Source organism: Delphinapterus leucas, chromosome 2, assembly GCF_059928025.1.
Source record: "Delphinapterus leucas isolate spDelLeu-1000000601 "Yukka" chromosome 2, BTC_Dleu_Yukka2, whole genome shotgun sequence".
Lineage (NCBI taxonomy): Eukaryota > Metazoa > Chordata > Mammalia > Artiodactyla > Monodontidae > Delphinapterus > Delphinapterus leucas.
In genome coordinates, this window is record NC_143130.1 from 144296309 (window position 1) to 144311521 (window position 15213).

The window sequence follows — 15213 nt, forward strand, 5'->3', positions numbered from 1 at the left end:
TATTTGTATGTATTGGAAGATGATCACCCACACTGTCTAGTTACCGTCCGTCACCATACATAGTTATAGAATTATCTCTGATATAATTTCAGTCAACTTTTTCCAGTATCTTGATGTTTTTCTTTTTTCATGTTTCCCATTATCTAGATGGCTTTGGAAGATGCAGAACAGAAGCACAATCTTTTGCATTCAATTTTCATGGATCTAGAAGGCTTGTCAATAATTTTTGAAACAGATACTTTAGCACAGCCTATACAAGACTTAAGTCATCACATAGTAGCTTTACGACAAAAAATCATAGAAAGCCTTCCCCAGATTCAACGAATGGCTGATGTAAGTTAGCACTATAACGATGTGACTTCTTATTTTAAATGTATATTTCATTTAGTAAATTAGAGTTATACTACTAATCAGTTCTATGAAGACACATTGATCTGGTACATTTTTCATTTATGTTATTTCTTGAATTACATTTTACTTTATACCCTATAGTGCAACTACAACAAAAATCATATCCCCATTCTCAGTCCAGAAGTAGTCTTTTTTTTTTTTTTTTTTGCGGTACGCGGGCCTCTCACTGTTGTGGCCTCTCCCGTTGCGGAGCACAGGCTCCGGACGCGCAGGCTCAGTGGCCATGGCTCACGGGCCCAGCCGCTCCGCGGCATGTGGGATCTTCCCGGACCGGGGCACGAACCCGTGTCCCCTGCATCGGCAGGCGGACTCTCAACCACTGCGCCACCAGGGAAGCCCCAGCCGCGGACTCTCAACCACTGCGCCACCAGGGAAGCCCCAGCCACTGGATTTTTAAATAATTTTATTTATTTTGGCTCGAAACATGTGAGGCATTTATTTAAGGGTGGAGTCACACAGCAAAGGCAGATGCAGTTAGTCTTAATAATTTACCTTTTATTTCTCAGTTACATTCCCTGCACCACACTTATGTAACTTCAGAGAATCATACTTATTAAATATTCTTGGTTATTGAAGCTTATTCCAAAATTGTTAAATGCTTCTACAACTTTTCATGGAAATTACCATAAAATACATTGTATATATTTATGTATTTTCTTAAACGTATGGTATAGAAAATAATTTCAATATAACTGAATGTTTCATAATATGAAGGTAAATTACTATAATTACTGCTTTATTTGCTTATATGAAGTTATGTTTGTCCTACATTGAATGGCTCCAAGTTGTGATAATTTGAAATCCTTTGATGATTTCTATGTAGTTTTTCCTATTCCCTGCATTATTTTTGCTTCAGTTTATCTCCATAAAGCTCTAAAGGTCTGAAGGCCCTCTTACAGTGTGAGTGGACCTCAATATGTAGGTTTTATAGCACATATTCATAAATATGTAGGTTTGAGAGCACAAATTGCAGCATTTTCACTTTAAGTTTCTTGGCCACTTTCTAGAAGTTGACACTGATGGGAGAATAGCCACTGGATAAATGATCTGTTGTTCATATTAATTTGAGTAGGTTATAAGGTAATTTAGTGACTCTCCACACGGCAAAAGTTTGTTAGGGAATTGGCACCAAAATCTGTCAATTTTCCAGCTCCTTGTGTGTTTGTTTCTCAAGGGTGACTTTACCATTTTACTTAAAGTAGTGAGAATTTTTTCAGCATTGACCCACTTGTATTCAAGTGTTTAAAGACATTCCAAAGATAAATCTAAAGAGTTTGTAGATATTTGAGAATTTACTTAAAATTTGTTCAGATGCATACTACTTTTGTTCTCATAGCATAAATAATTGAAAATTGACCCCATGAGGATCTTTTAACTCAGTAAGTATAAGCAATGCTTTGTATTGTGGTGTGCTATTACTAACAGAACAACATTTTTATTGAAAACAGTCCACGTTATCCGTGTAGCACTTGGTTAGTTTTGAAGTGATATAAGTGGCAAACATATTTTGGTTAAATATGAGAATAGAGTAAATGGCAGTAAATTGTGTTTTAGAAAGATTATTAACATATAACATATACTGCATGAGTGTGTTTTTTTGTTTCTGAAATTCTAGGATGTGGTTGCCATTGAAACGGAAGTAAAATCAATGGAGAAAAGAGTTTCAAAAATCAAAGCTATCCTGCTATCAAAAGAAATATTTGATTTTTCACCTGAAGAGCATCTTAAGCATGGGGAGGTAAGCATGGATCATTATTAAAAATATTTTCTCTTAATACTTACTATGCCTATTTTAAAGTGTGTAATAATATGATGTGATAAAAAGTGTTTAATCTTGCTAAAGTAAGAGCAAAGTAAAGTTGGGAAATAGATATGAATGACTATAAACATCATATTTTAAATCATATTTCTAGTGCTATCTATGTATCTATAATTTTCCTATAGGTTATTTTTTCATTTAATTTCTTCCTAAAACTTCAAGGTTTGGTAGTTTTTCCTTCACGTCAAACCCAGGTGTTTGTTTAATAGTCTAAGCACTTAAGCCTCTAAGTCAGAAGAACTGGGTTCCAGCCCCAACTGCCCTGCTTACTGGCTGTGTGCCTTTGAGTGATTGGTTAACATTTCTTGGATTTGCTTTCATATCTGTACATTGGTATTGTGGTGATTATGTTGGACAGTTATAATGTATATGGAGCCCCTAGCACAGGAGCTGGGACATACTAAACAGCATACAGATGTTGCTTCCCCCTCAGCCTACCAGTTAAGAGCATGGGCTTTGGGATCAGGCAGCCCTGGGTTCTAATCCTGACCCTGCCTCTTACAGTGTGCCCTCACCTGGGTCTTCTAACTTCTGTGAACCCAATTTCCTTACCTGTGAAAGGGAAGTTATGATATCTACCTCCTAGGGTGGTTGTGAAGATTAAATGAAATAATACATACGAAGTACTTAGTAAAGTGAATACTCTCTCCTAATTTATTCATTATGTAAATCCAGATATCTATGGATCAGATGTCATTAAAACAAAATATAAGTGCAGTTTTGGGACTTAGGAAATTTGGCAGGACAGTTCCGTTCAATTCAATAAGCATTTTTTGAGGGTCTATTATGTGGGAAGCCCTGTGCTGGGTGCAGTTGCTGTGAAAGTTAGTAAGAGGCAATACCTGCTCTTCCACAGCTTACTGCCTGGTCACAACACATGAAGCACATAACAGTTCTACAGAGAGAGGCGGGGGGGGGGGGGGGGGAGGGAGAAAGAAGGAAAGGGTTGTCCAAAGGTGTCACGTGATGCTGGGAGGGTACTCTTGCCCCAGGCATTCTTTCCTGAGACCTTATCTAACTGCCAAATCACAAGTAATATATTAGTTCTTTTCAACCTGAGCTAAGACACTGTTTTAAAACTCAAAACTATAAAGACTAAAGTTTAATTTTGAATAGATTTAGGAGTGGCCTTTTTTTTTTCACTTGTATACCATGTTTATCTAAGGTCATACTGGAAAATATACATCCCATGAAGAAAACCATTGCTGAAATCGTGTCTTACCAAGTGGAACTGAGGTTACCCCAGACAGGAATGAAGCCTCTGCCTGTGTTTCAGCGGACAGATGAGCTTTTACAAGATATAAAACTGTTGGAAAATGTGACTCAGGAACAAAATGAGTTATTAAAGGTGAGTGGTTTTTGTGATGACAGCCAACTTATTGGATGAAAATATTCAGCAAAAGCTGGTGTTGTTTTAATGGTTGGGCGGGTCAAATTCCCATGACCAAAAGATGCTGCCTGTGTTGATTCTTTTTGGTCTCTTCCAGTATTATTATCCAGGAGGTGGCATTTGATATGAGAGTATCTTGTTGCTCAAATGAGGTTAAAGTGATTTTTCTCAGCTCTTATTCTTGTTCTGGTTGAAGACATTAAAGTCTAGTTTTGTTCTATTTCATTCCATTCTTTAATTATTGAAGATCTACATGGGTAAAATGCTGTGGGAAGAGATTCAACCTGAACCGTGCATTTGCAGTCTCATGAGGCTGACAGACCCACAATAATGTCTTTATACCTCTCAGTTGCTTTCTTATTAATCATTTCAATTTATTACCAACACGATACAGGTAGGGTAGGCACTTTGCCATTTTTATTTTTACACATTAGGAGACTAGTGTCCAAAGGTCAGATGACTTTCTGAAAGACCAGAGTTAACGTATGTTGAGATTAATTTGTGTACAGATAAGAAAAGAATTTGAGTTTCTAGACCCTAGTATTATTCTTCATATCGAGGTCTCTTCCTTCTAACTGATGACATCTTCTAGCCTCTCCCTGAGGGCTTTTTAAAATTCTTCTGATAGATCTCCTGTCTCAAGGCAGGAATTATCATTAGATAGAAATTACATTTTACTTTGGTTGGTATTGCTATATCAACAACCACTCCTACAGGAAAAGAAAGTTGCTGAAAGAGCCACAGACTTTTCAGCCCTCTTGGTAGACACCCCCTCCTGCCTACTTTTCTTGATTAGGTGTGTCAGGGTAAGAGGAAAGGTTATTTTTCCTCCTTCCCATCCATCCCCTGGTTATAAGAAGAAAATTGCTATCTCTTTCTCCCTCTTAAATTTCATTCACGTTTGGTGGTCACTCTGTTCTCCTAAGATTTGAGGATATTGTAATCTCTGGTTTGAGTCTTAGCTCATGTAGTCTCTCTGGCCTGGCTACTGATCAGCTGACATCATTTCCTAACACCCACAGGGAGAAAAAAGATCTGGCACTCAATGTACTATTTTTTTAATAATATAAAGAGAAGAAAAAAAAAAGAAAATTTGATCTGTTACTTTTAATCTTTTTGTGCTTTATTGGTCTCCTGGTCAGAAAAAGAAAATAACAGTCCTAACTATGCTTTAAAGTGACTCCTTCACAAGATGAAAGGGGGAGCAGTAGAAGAGGAAATTAGGTTTTGTGCCAAGTTAGATATCAAAATGTGCTGCTAAAATTTTCCATCTTATTGTGTTAGTGGAAATCAGATGTCATCTCAGGTATTTCAAAGCTAAGTAAGCCAGTGGTAATGAAAATCATTAGAGTATGGTACATTTCATTTCTACCTTAGATAATTGTAAGTGCTCTCATTGTGGAAAATAAGACAAATTACTTTTGGGGGGAGTAATGGGATTTAGCTCATTACTGAAGGCTGGGGAACAGGTGTGTGCAGCAAACATAGTTATTGATTTCCAGCCTGCAGCTAAAATTATAGTTAAATATTAAAGAAAATACAAGGAAGAATTCTGTGTTGGCCAGAAACTTTGTAGTTTCAAAAAGCATTTTGTTTCATTGTGAAGCATACAAGGAAATATCTAGATTTTCTTTTGAAGTCCGTTTCTTTATCTTTCATCACACTTTGATCATATCGTTTAGCACACAGGTAGTAAGCTCAAGCTCTACTATTCCCTTAACACTAGATTCCAGGTATTGTTCTGGTTTTGCCTTATTCTGCAAACTCAGACTGCTCTCAAACCTCAACCTCTTACCATAAAATGTATATCACAGATCCCAAGGGGTACCAGGTGAGGATGTGTCTGGACCAGGAAAACCCATCATTTCTCAAATCACATGCCCTTTCCATTCTGAATCAGGATTGTCACCTTTCTGTGTATTGAAAGCCCCGCAAGGAATATGTATTAAAATGGCGTATGTGACATATCAGTAATTTCATAAACTTAGCAACTTTATGTTAACGTGCTATAAAATGCTTCCCAGAATAAGCCCGTTAGACTGGGAATACTTAAGAACAAACGTATGTCTAATTAGACTTGAACCCAAGGTGCTCTAGCATCTAAGTGGAGCAAGAAGGTCAGGTGCCAGCATTGCGAACGTTGTTCTCTGTATTGAGGCTACCATTTCCTATTGGAATCTGTATGGTTGTGTATTGATATAATTGATTGGAGTTTGTGATGGAAATAGACATTGGAAGTAGCCCATTGATCTTCTTTTGGGGGGGGTTATTTTATAGATAGTCATAAAACAGACAAATGAATGCGATGAAGAAATAGAAAAATTGAAACAGATCTTAAATAATTATTCAGCTGAATTCTCCCATGAACATATGTCACCAGACCGAGCTGCCAACCTGCCACAAGTACAGGTATATTTCTTTCATTCATTTTTCCAGCAGTTTATTCAACAGTCACTTTCTAAGCTGTTGGTGTCTACAAGCCCTTTTTGATGATACAGTGTATTTCCTACTTCTCTCTTTCAACTGAAGGTATTTTACGTGTGTATTTACTTTTTATTCCTATTACATAAAATAGGTTATTATATAATTATCATAATGGAAGTCTCTTCAAGTGTCTTTAGCCTCAACTTGGTGCATTCTGGCTGGTAGCAAAGAAGCTGATATAACACATGGTATTTGGACAACCTGGCTTTCCAGCTAGCTTTCTGGCATAAGGGTCAGGCAGGCTGGGCTTTAGAAGTAAAGACTGAATGCTGTTGTAATAAAGAGTTCCGTATACTAAGCAGCCTCTCCATATGCCCTAATTAACAATGTCCTGTGGACCCAGTTACAATGGTTTGCATGTTAACTCTCTATTGCCATCAAGTTGATGTAGGCACGCAATTGCTATGGTGTTCAAAGCCACGTTACACCACTTTCCAGCTGTGAGATGTAGGGCAAATTTCTTAATGTCTGAAGTGAAGTACAAAGGGGTCCAAGATGACAGACAGCTATTAAGTGGTGGACTCAATAAGGCAGACTCAGGTTATTAAAGATTGAGTATTGTAAAAGTGTCACATTTCCCTTTACATTAAAAAATTTAAGAACCCCAGGGACTTCCCTGGTGGTGCAGTGGTTAAGAATCCGCCTGCCAATGCAGGGGACACAGGTTCAATCCCTGGTCCGGGAAGATCCCACGTGCCGCGGAGCAACTAAGCCTGTGCACCACAACTATTGAGCCTGCACTCTAGAGCCAGCAAGCCACAACTACTGAGCCCACTGCCACACTACTGAAGCCCGTGCGCCTAGAGCCCATGCTCTGCAACAAGAGAAGCCACCGCACTGAGAAGCCTGCACACACATTGAAGAGTAGTCCCCACTCGCCACAGCCAGAGAAAGCCCACATGCAGCAACGAAGACCCAACACTACCAAAAATAAATAAATAAAAATTTTTAAAAAAATTATTAAAAAAAAGAGCATACCATGCATGGACAATGATGAAAACAAGTTGTGAAGCAGGGAGTATGATTAATCTAATTCTGTGTTTCTGAGGTCCACAAAATAAAATTTAAAAAAAAAATTAAAGGACCCCAAAGAGCTTGTGTTTATATTAAAACTCAGAAATGTAAAATGTAGTGAGAAGAGTGAGATTTTTGCAAATCTCATTAGTCTGGCTTACTAGGAGACAGCTAGATTCTCATCTTCTTCTGCATTCAATCTATTGAGGTATGTCATTTTCTTTGAAGTATATAAAGACAATCTAACCTCTCAAAGACATGTACATGGAAAAGAGAGAACTATTTTAATAACCCTTTTGAATAATTGTGGACATTCTTTGAAACTACACTAAACTCTAACAAGTAGAATTACTCAGAGGTTCATTGTTAAATGGAATTTGAAGCCATGTCAGTGAACTTTTCATACTCTTACATTAAAATCCATTGGTCTGTCTTGTACTTGGAATGGATCTCCAACCATGCATGATTTTATAACATCATGTTTGATCGTTTGGAAAATACTATTTGAGTAGTCATGTAGATCCTCCAAATGATGACACATTTCAGTAGCCGATATTAAAAAATTCACATTTATTAATATTAACATTTACCTCTTCAGAAAAATCTTTATATATGTATTACATATATATGTATGTATTTATGTATGTATAGTTTAACAACCATCTTTTTTTTTCAAGTAAAAACAGTATTCTATGAGAAAAATAAGGATAGGTTAGCTTGAAACTTAATCACATGAGTGTTATTCCTCAACCATTAAACTTTGGTACATAGCAGAAGTGCTTTATGCAGGCTTCCCACTTTGTCATACAGAATATTAAAAATACATGTTCTTTATCAAGGATATTCTTAAGTGAAGCTGGCTTTTTTTCCCAGTTAAATTCATGATAGTGAAGCATCTAGTAACTACTAATATAGTTGATATCGCTGCCTTGATTCATACTGTGTCAGTAGCTTTACCCACCATTGCTTTTGCGACATCACACAGAGAAAAATGTCAACACAGTGAGAAAGGCCAGTAACATTTTAGAATTATTATGAAAATGATCTTGACCTTATAGAGTGTGGACCCCCTAGGGTCTGCAGATGCCACTTTGAGAATGGCCGCTCTGTGCCCTTCTCTGTCTCCATAATGCTAGTGGCTCTGCAGACTAGTCTGTTTCTGTAAGTGTTATTCTAATGGCTGTAGTATTAACGTCTCTTGGGAGGCACTGTTCCTCTGAAGTGTAGTGTTTATTGAAAAGGGACAGACACCACGGCCAACTCAGATTTAATTAAGTTATCATTTCCCAAAGCAATCACGAGAAATTTAACTTCAGACAGAATAGGGGTATTGGTGTCGGAATGTGTGCAGTAGCACAAGAGCCATGGGGGCTGGGTGTCAGAAGTCCAGGTCTAGGCTCTGTCACTAGCTGCAGCCCTGGAAAAATCACCTTCTTTCTCTGGACTTCAGAACTCTCACTTATAGGTGGAGACATGTTGAGTTTCTTTGTCTCTAAAAAAAAGTAATGGTTCTATGAATATCTGTAGGATGGATGGATGGAAAAAAAGAAGTAAGGAAGAAATGGGACTTCCCTGGTGGACAGCAGTTGAGACCCCGAGCTCTCAGTGCAGGGGGCCCCGGTTCGAGCCCTGGTTGGGGAACTGGATCCCACATGTGTGCTGCAACTAAGAGTTCTCATGCCACAACTAAGGAGCTGGCGAGCCGCAACTAAGGAGCCAGCGAGCCACAACTAAGGAGCCAGCCTGCCACTTATACTAAGGACCCTGTGCAACCAAATAGATAATAAATAAATTTTTTAAAAAAAGAAATAAGGAAGAAAGGAACGAATGAATGGACTGGGGGATTAAGGAATACATTAGGGACAAAATTCCAATATGTGACAGGTTTGCTAAAAAGGAGCAGGTTATCTTCTGATACAGCACTTGCTGTAAAGCTCAGGCTTTGAATGATGCCTTTCAAGGTGCTAAAGAGGAAGATGTCAGACAAGACGACACCTGATATTTCCTCCAAATCTAGGATTCTATAATTCTATAATCCTTTTAGACAGACAGTGGGCATCTGTACTTCTACCATGTATAAGAAATTCTATTCCCACGTTATCAATCATACAGAATTTTAAAGTAATCATTTTTTTTTTTTGCGGTACGCGGGCCTCTCACTGCTGTGGCCTCTCCTGCTGCAGAGCACAGGCTCTGGACGCGCAGGCTCAGCGGCCATGGCTCACGGGCCCAGCCGCTCCGTGGCATGTGGGATCCTCCCGGACCGGGGCACGAACCCGTGTCCCCTGCATCGGCAGGCGGACTCTCAACCACTGCGCCACCAGGGAAGCCCTAAAGTAATCTTTTAAAGCTTGGAATCATCTGTTCATCATTCCCATAACAAGTTACACTTCACAGTGCCCTTGTTGGCTTATTTATTCCCATTTGTTAGGATGCTTTGGCTGTGAGAAAAAAGTAAATGTATTTAGTAATACTAAAGAAGACTTCAAAAGTGATAATAAAAGTGTGAGATTTCTAGCCTCGTTTTCTCTCAGCGGTTCCCAAACATTAGTCCGCGTACAAATCTTCTGGAAGCTTGTTAAAGTGCAGGTTCATGGCCCCTGACCCTGCGGATTCTGGTCAGTCAGTCCTGTGGCCACTGGAGTGGGGCAACCCTGGCTGCACACCACAGTCACCTGTGGAGATTGTTACAAATTTCTGAGCCACCGCTTGACCCCTAGAGATTGATTGACAAGGTGTCAGGTGAGGCTAAGGCATCCTATAAGGGAGCTTATAAACCCTCCCCAGGTCATTTAGAAACACAGTCCAGATGGAGAGGAGCTATACTGTACCAGGGACTGGCTCCTGGCTCTGCCAACTGCACAGCATAGAAAAATCTTCATCCCTTGTACCGATTGAAGTAGGCTCCTGTGGCAAAGGTATCAGACGTCCCAAAGGAATGCAAACACTCTTTCTGCGCAGGGAGAAATCGAAGGTACGGAAAAGCAGATTCTGAGCTTGAACCAGAGAAAAGAAGACCTGTTGGTGGACTTGAAGGCTGCCGTACTAAAACTTCACCAGCATTTTCAGCAAAAACAGCAAGAATTAGAAGAGGAAATGCTGTCAGCCAGAGCATCAGACGAGGATGGAGGGGCTGAGAGGGATGCTTCTGAATGGAAGGTGGGTATGACATTAGTTAATGCTGGTCCCACATTCCACAAGAGCTTTAAATTGGTAGTATTTTTCACCTGGAAGGCCTGTGGCATCTATGTATATGGCCTATAGTAAAGGAATTTTTCAAAGTGGAAATACTCTGCGTGAGATTATTCACTAGTGAATATTAATCCTTAGGGTGTGTCTGTTCTGGACTCAACCCAGAATTCTTATGCACAAGTTACTTAAAGAGGTGCTTATGAAATTCCATGGGTAGGTGGGTGGCATCTACCCTTTGAAGTATCTTCCTACTAAACAGCCCATTGCAAACTAAAAAAACGGGCCCAGCACCTCTCTAAGCCCACTCTGAATCCACATCAATGAATCACATTCTTGAATTGTTTGATGAGGGGCCACAGAAGGCAGTGCAAATGAAAGAGATCTAAGATTTGAGTGAGTCATGATATTCAGCTGGATGAGCTGAGAGTTGCTAGACCCCGAGGCTTCTTGTGTGGGCAGGCATCTTGGATAAAGTAAGTAAAAAATTAGCTACATAAAAATGCGGCCAGGCCAGGATCCTGGTGACGTTGAATGGCAACCCGGCTGCAGGTCTTTGTGCTGTGCCTTTCAGTTGAACAGAACGGGCTCCATGTTCTTCCTGCCAGCCGTCGAGGAAGAGGTGGAAGAAAGCTCCCTGAAGAGCGAAGTAAGGAAAATGATTTTCTCGTTCAAGTTTGTTAGAACAGTAATCTCTAAAAGGTCAATGAGAAGATCTTAAAATGAATGGAAACGTAAGGATTTTTAAATTCAATGCTGGTAGTTTGTAAGGGTGATTGAAGTAGTCTTATGTTATTAATGTTTAAGTGCATCTAAACCTACTTCAGGCCAGAGTGGAATAAATGTAATTCAGACACACTTGTTGGCAGAAGGGAGAAGATGAAATTCTTTGTTGTATCCTGACTTCTGAGTACTTTCTCTGGAGTTTTGAGTACTTTCTCTGCTGTTTGGTTGGCACTCCTGGTGTGCTTTATAGAACTTTATCTTTCCATATTTGAATTACTTTTTTTAGTCTGAAACAGCATTGCCAAGGACACAAAGATGGTATTAGCAACTAACCCTACTATGAATCCTTATTACTCCATCAGAACTGGTTGGATGAGACCTTTACCAGTTGTCTTTCCTGATATCAATTTCCATTTCATACTTTAAGAATTAAAGTGATAGTGGGTCTTGTGCGAAAGGGAAGAAAATTGCAGCAATTTACAGTTTTTAATGTCTCACACGTAACCACCAGACATTCTCCCTGCTCGTTTTATAGATTGTTCAGTAGCTCCACGGTCACACAGAACAGCCTGTTTTCCTTCAGTGTATCACTAGGATACGTGGGGCTGAGTGGTCGGACAAGGAGAAGTGAGGCTTATTATACACTCTGACCATCAGACAACTTTATGATCTGATTATGCCTCTTCACAACAGAGAGAATTGTGAGAGTGGAGGAGGTACCAAGACCAAAAAAAAGAGTGCACTTCAGTGCAATTCTAATTTGAGACCTGTATTTGCCTCTGAACTGATATGTTTATAGTATTCATTGTTTGTCTTTGACAACGATCAAAAAATACATGTTCATCAGGCTGTTATTTTAAAGATAGCGTTTGAGGTTACATGTACCAAAGCAGATCAAATTCCTAAAGCACTGTTTTAAAGATCCCCTTTGTGTGACATGAGCTGAATCCCAACTTATAAGAATATTTTTTAGGCTTTAGGAAGAGCAACCACATTTGGACTCCTGTGATGTAGTTAGCCAAAGAAATCGATGACAAATAGGGGGATGGGTGGAATTAAGGGCTGCAGTTATACTACCTGGTAAGCTGAGTCATATAAAAGAGATGAAGAGGATGCTGTTATGATAGTAGGAAATCACCTCCCTTTGCTAATCAATTGGTTGCTGTGTCAGAGTGGAGATAAGAAAGCAGAGCCACCTTCCAGGTCCCCATCTTTACTCTGGAAACATGACAAGGATGTGGAGGAAGACAGGACATCCTCGTCCTCTGGAACGATGGTTCAGGTAATACTGGACATATCACATTTGTTGGGGCTAGGGGATGGGCAGGGATAGTAAGCCAAAGCAAAGAATTTCTTATTGAAAGAATGCTTCAGGATACGTGGGTTGAAATTTTTTTAAGCTTCTCAGTGTTACCTCTGCACAAAGCAAAGACGACTGAGTACTTACCTATTACTTGCATTTCTTTTGTGCACTTAGTGATAATAGGAGAGTATCTTGCTGAGAAACACTCCATGTGTGAAAATCCAAACTGACAAAACATAACTGAAAGGAGCACCTAAAAGGTTTACCATAGTGGTTAAAGCATTTAACATGCCACTCTTTGGGGAGCAGTTGGGGTGAGAGGTCTCCCCATCATTCTCTTTTTGGACAAAGTAGCATGGAAGGTAAATTAATAAGTCTTTTTGCTCCTTATGACCTTCTAAACCTTCTCCAGCCTCTCAAAATAGAGGGCAAATGCCCTCACTTTAGAAAATCATTATTACATGCTGATGTGAAGATGATGTTTTTCCGTTGCTCCTGAAAGATCTCTTCATCATTATGATCCACACACCTCCCACGCCTGCCTCCTGACCAGGGCTGACCCCTCCCCCAGCTCCCAGGCCAGTCCTTTCATTCATCTTTGGCACGGGGCTACACTTGTACCTGCATCTCCAGTCTCTTTCTCTTGGTAGCTTCCTTTCCTCTCTACCTCAGAAGTATTCAGTTTCCCCTTCCCTAACAAATTCCCTCCCCCATGGCCCTAACCCGCTGAACAAGCTGAGGGACCCAGAGCCCAGGCCATCTCTTCAGAAAGTGCTTTGCCTCCCTGGGGTGCCCTTCTCTCCATATCTGCCTGTGGACTTCCTTCCTACCCATCCACAAAGGCCCATCTCAACTTCTGCCTCCTCCAAGAAACTGCCTGCCTCTTTCCCTTTGTTTTCCCATAGCATTTTGAACCTCCGTTATGACCTATCACAGTTTTATGCATAGACCTGACACAGTTTCATGAAAAGCAAGAACTTTACCTTCTACATTTTGACGTCCTGTACTGAGTGCAATATGCTACTTTAATGCATTGAGTTTCTTTTTTTTTTTTTCTTTTTTACATCTTCATTGGAGTATAATTGCTTTACAACGGTGTGTTAGTTTCTGCTTTGTAACAAAGTGCATCAGCTATACATATACATATATCCCCATATCTCTTCCCTCTTGCGTCCCCCTCCCTCCCACCCTCCCTATTCCACCCCTCAAGGTGGTCACAAACCACCGAGCTGATCTCCCTGTGCTATGCGGCTGCTTCCCACTAGCTATCTACCTTACGTTTGGTAGTGTATATATGTCCATGCCTCTCTCTCGCTTTGTCACAGCTCACCCTTCCCCCTCCCCATATCCTCAAGTCCGTTCTCTAGTAGGTCTGTGTCTTTATTCCTGTCTTACCCCTAGGTTCTTCATGACATTTTTTTTCTTAAATTCCATATATATGTGTTAGCATACGGTATTTGTCTTTCTCTTTCTGACTTACTTCACTGTGTATGACAGACTCTAGGTCCATCCACCTCACTACAAATAGCTCAATTTCGTTTCTTTTTATGGCTGAGTAATACTCCATTGTATATATGTGCCACATCTTCTTTATCCATTCATCCGATGATGGACACTTAGGTTGTTTCCATCTCTGGGCTATTGTAAATAGAGCTGCAATGAACATTTTGGTACATGACTCTTTTTGAATTATGGTTTTCTCAGGGTATATGTCCAGTAGTGGGATTGCTGGGTCATATGGTAGTTCTATTTGTAGCTTTTTAAGGAACCTCCATACTGTTCTCCATAGTGGCTGTACCAGTTCACATTCCCACCAGCAGTGCAAGAGTGTTCCCTTTTCTCCACACCTTCTCCAGCATTTATCGTTTCTAGATTTTTTGATGATGGCCATTCTGACTGGTGTGAGATGATATCTCATTGTAGTTTTGATTTGCATTTCTCTAATGATTAATGATGTTGAGCATTCTTTCATGTGTTTGTTGGCAGTCTGTATATCTTCTTTGGAGAAATGTCTATTTAGGTCTTCTGGCCATTTTTGTATTGGGTTGTTTGTTTTCTTGATATTGAGCTGCATGAGCTGCTTGTAAATTTTGGAGGTTAATCCTTTGTCAGTTGCTTCATTTGCAAATATTTTCTCCCATTCTGAGGGTTGTCTTTTCGTCTTGTTGATGGTTTCCTTTGCTGTGCGAAAGCTTTTAGGTTTCATTAGGTCCCATTTTTTTATTTTTGTTTTTATTTCCATTTCTCTAGGAGGTGGGTCAGAAAGGATCTTGCTGTGATTTATGTCATAGAGTGTTCTGCCTATGTTTTCCTCTAAGAACTTTATAGTGTCTAGCCTTACATTTAGGTCTTTAGTCCATTTTTCTTTTCTTTAATTTTTTTGCAGTACGCGGGCCTCTCACTGTTGTGGCCTCTCCCGTTGCGGAGCACAGGCTCCGGACGCACAGGCTCAGCGGCCATGGCTCACGGGCCTAGCCACTCCGCGGCATGTGGGATCTTCCCGGACTGGGGCACGAACCTGCGTCCCCTGCATCGGCAGGTGGACTCTCAACCACTGCGCCACCAGGGAAGCCCTCTTTAGCCCATTTTGAGTTTATTTTTGTGTATGGTGTTAGGAAGTGTTCTAATTTCATTCTTTCACATGTACCTGTCCGGTTTTCCCAGCACCACTTATTGAAGAGGCTGTCTTTTCTCCATTGTATGTTCTTGCCTCCTTTATCAAAGATAAGGTGACCATAGGTGCGTGGGTTTATCTCTGGGCTTTCCATCCTGTTCCATTGATCTATATTTCTGTTTTTGTAACAGTACCATACTGTCTTGATTACTGTAGCTTTGTAGTATAGTCTGAAGTCAGGGAGCCTGATTCCTCCAGCTCCG

General features: G+C 40.1%; 1 protein-coding gene across 21 annotated transcripts in view; it reads left to right on the forward strand.

Annotated features, from left to right (window-relative positions):
* Nucleotides 1-15213, forward strand: part of SYNE2 (spectrin repeat containing nuclear envelope protein 2) — a 348050-nt gene that overhangs the window by 208354 nt on the left and 124483 nt on the right. For 20 of the 21 annotated variants that reach the window (XR_016392190.1, XM_089907796.1, XM_089907794.1 and 17 more), the window contains 7 exons: nt 148-333; nt 2027-2149; nt 3396-3578; nt 5898-6029; nt 10080-10277; nt 10882-10956; nt 12205-12315. Coding sequence is in view for 20 of the 21 variants with exons in the window: in XM_089907796.1 (XP_089763922.1) it covers nt 148-333; nt 2027-2149; nt 3396-3578; nt 5898-6029; nt 10080-10277; nt 10882-10956; nt 12205-12315 (1008 nt within the window). In the remaining variant the exon portion in view is untranslated. The remainder of the gene's footprint in view (nt 1-147; nt 334-2026; nt 2150-3395; nt 3579-5897; nt 6030-10079; nt 10278-10881; nt 10957-12204; nt 12316-15213) is intronic. The other variant, XM_089907811.1, reaches the window with a different exon arrangement.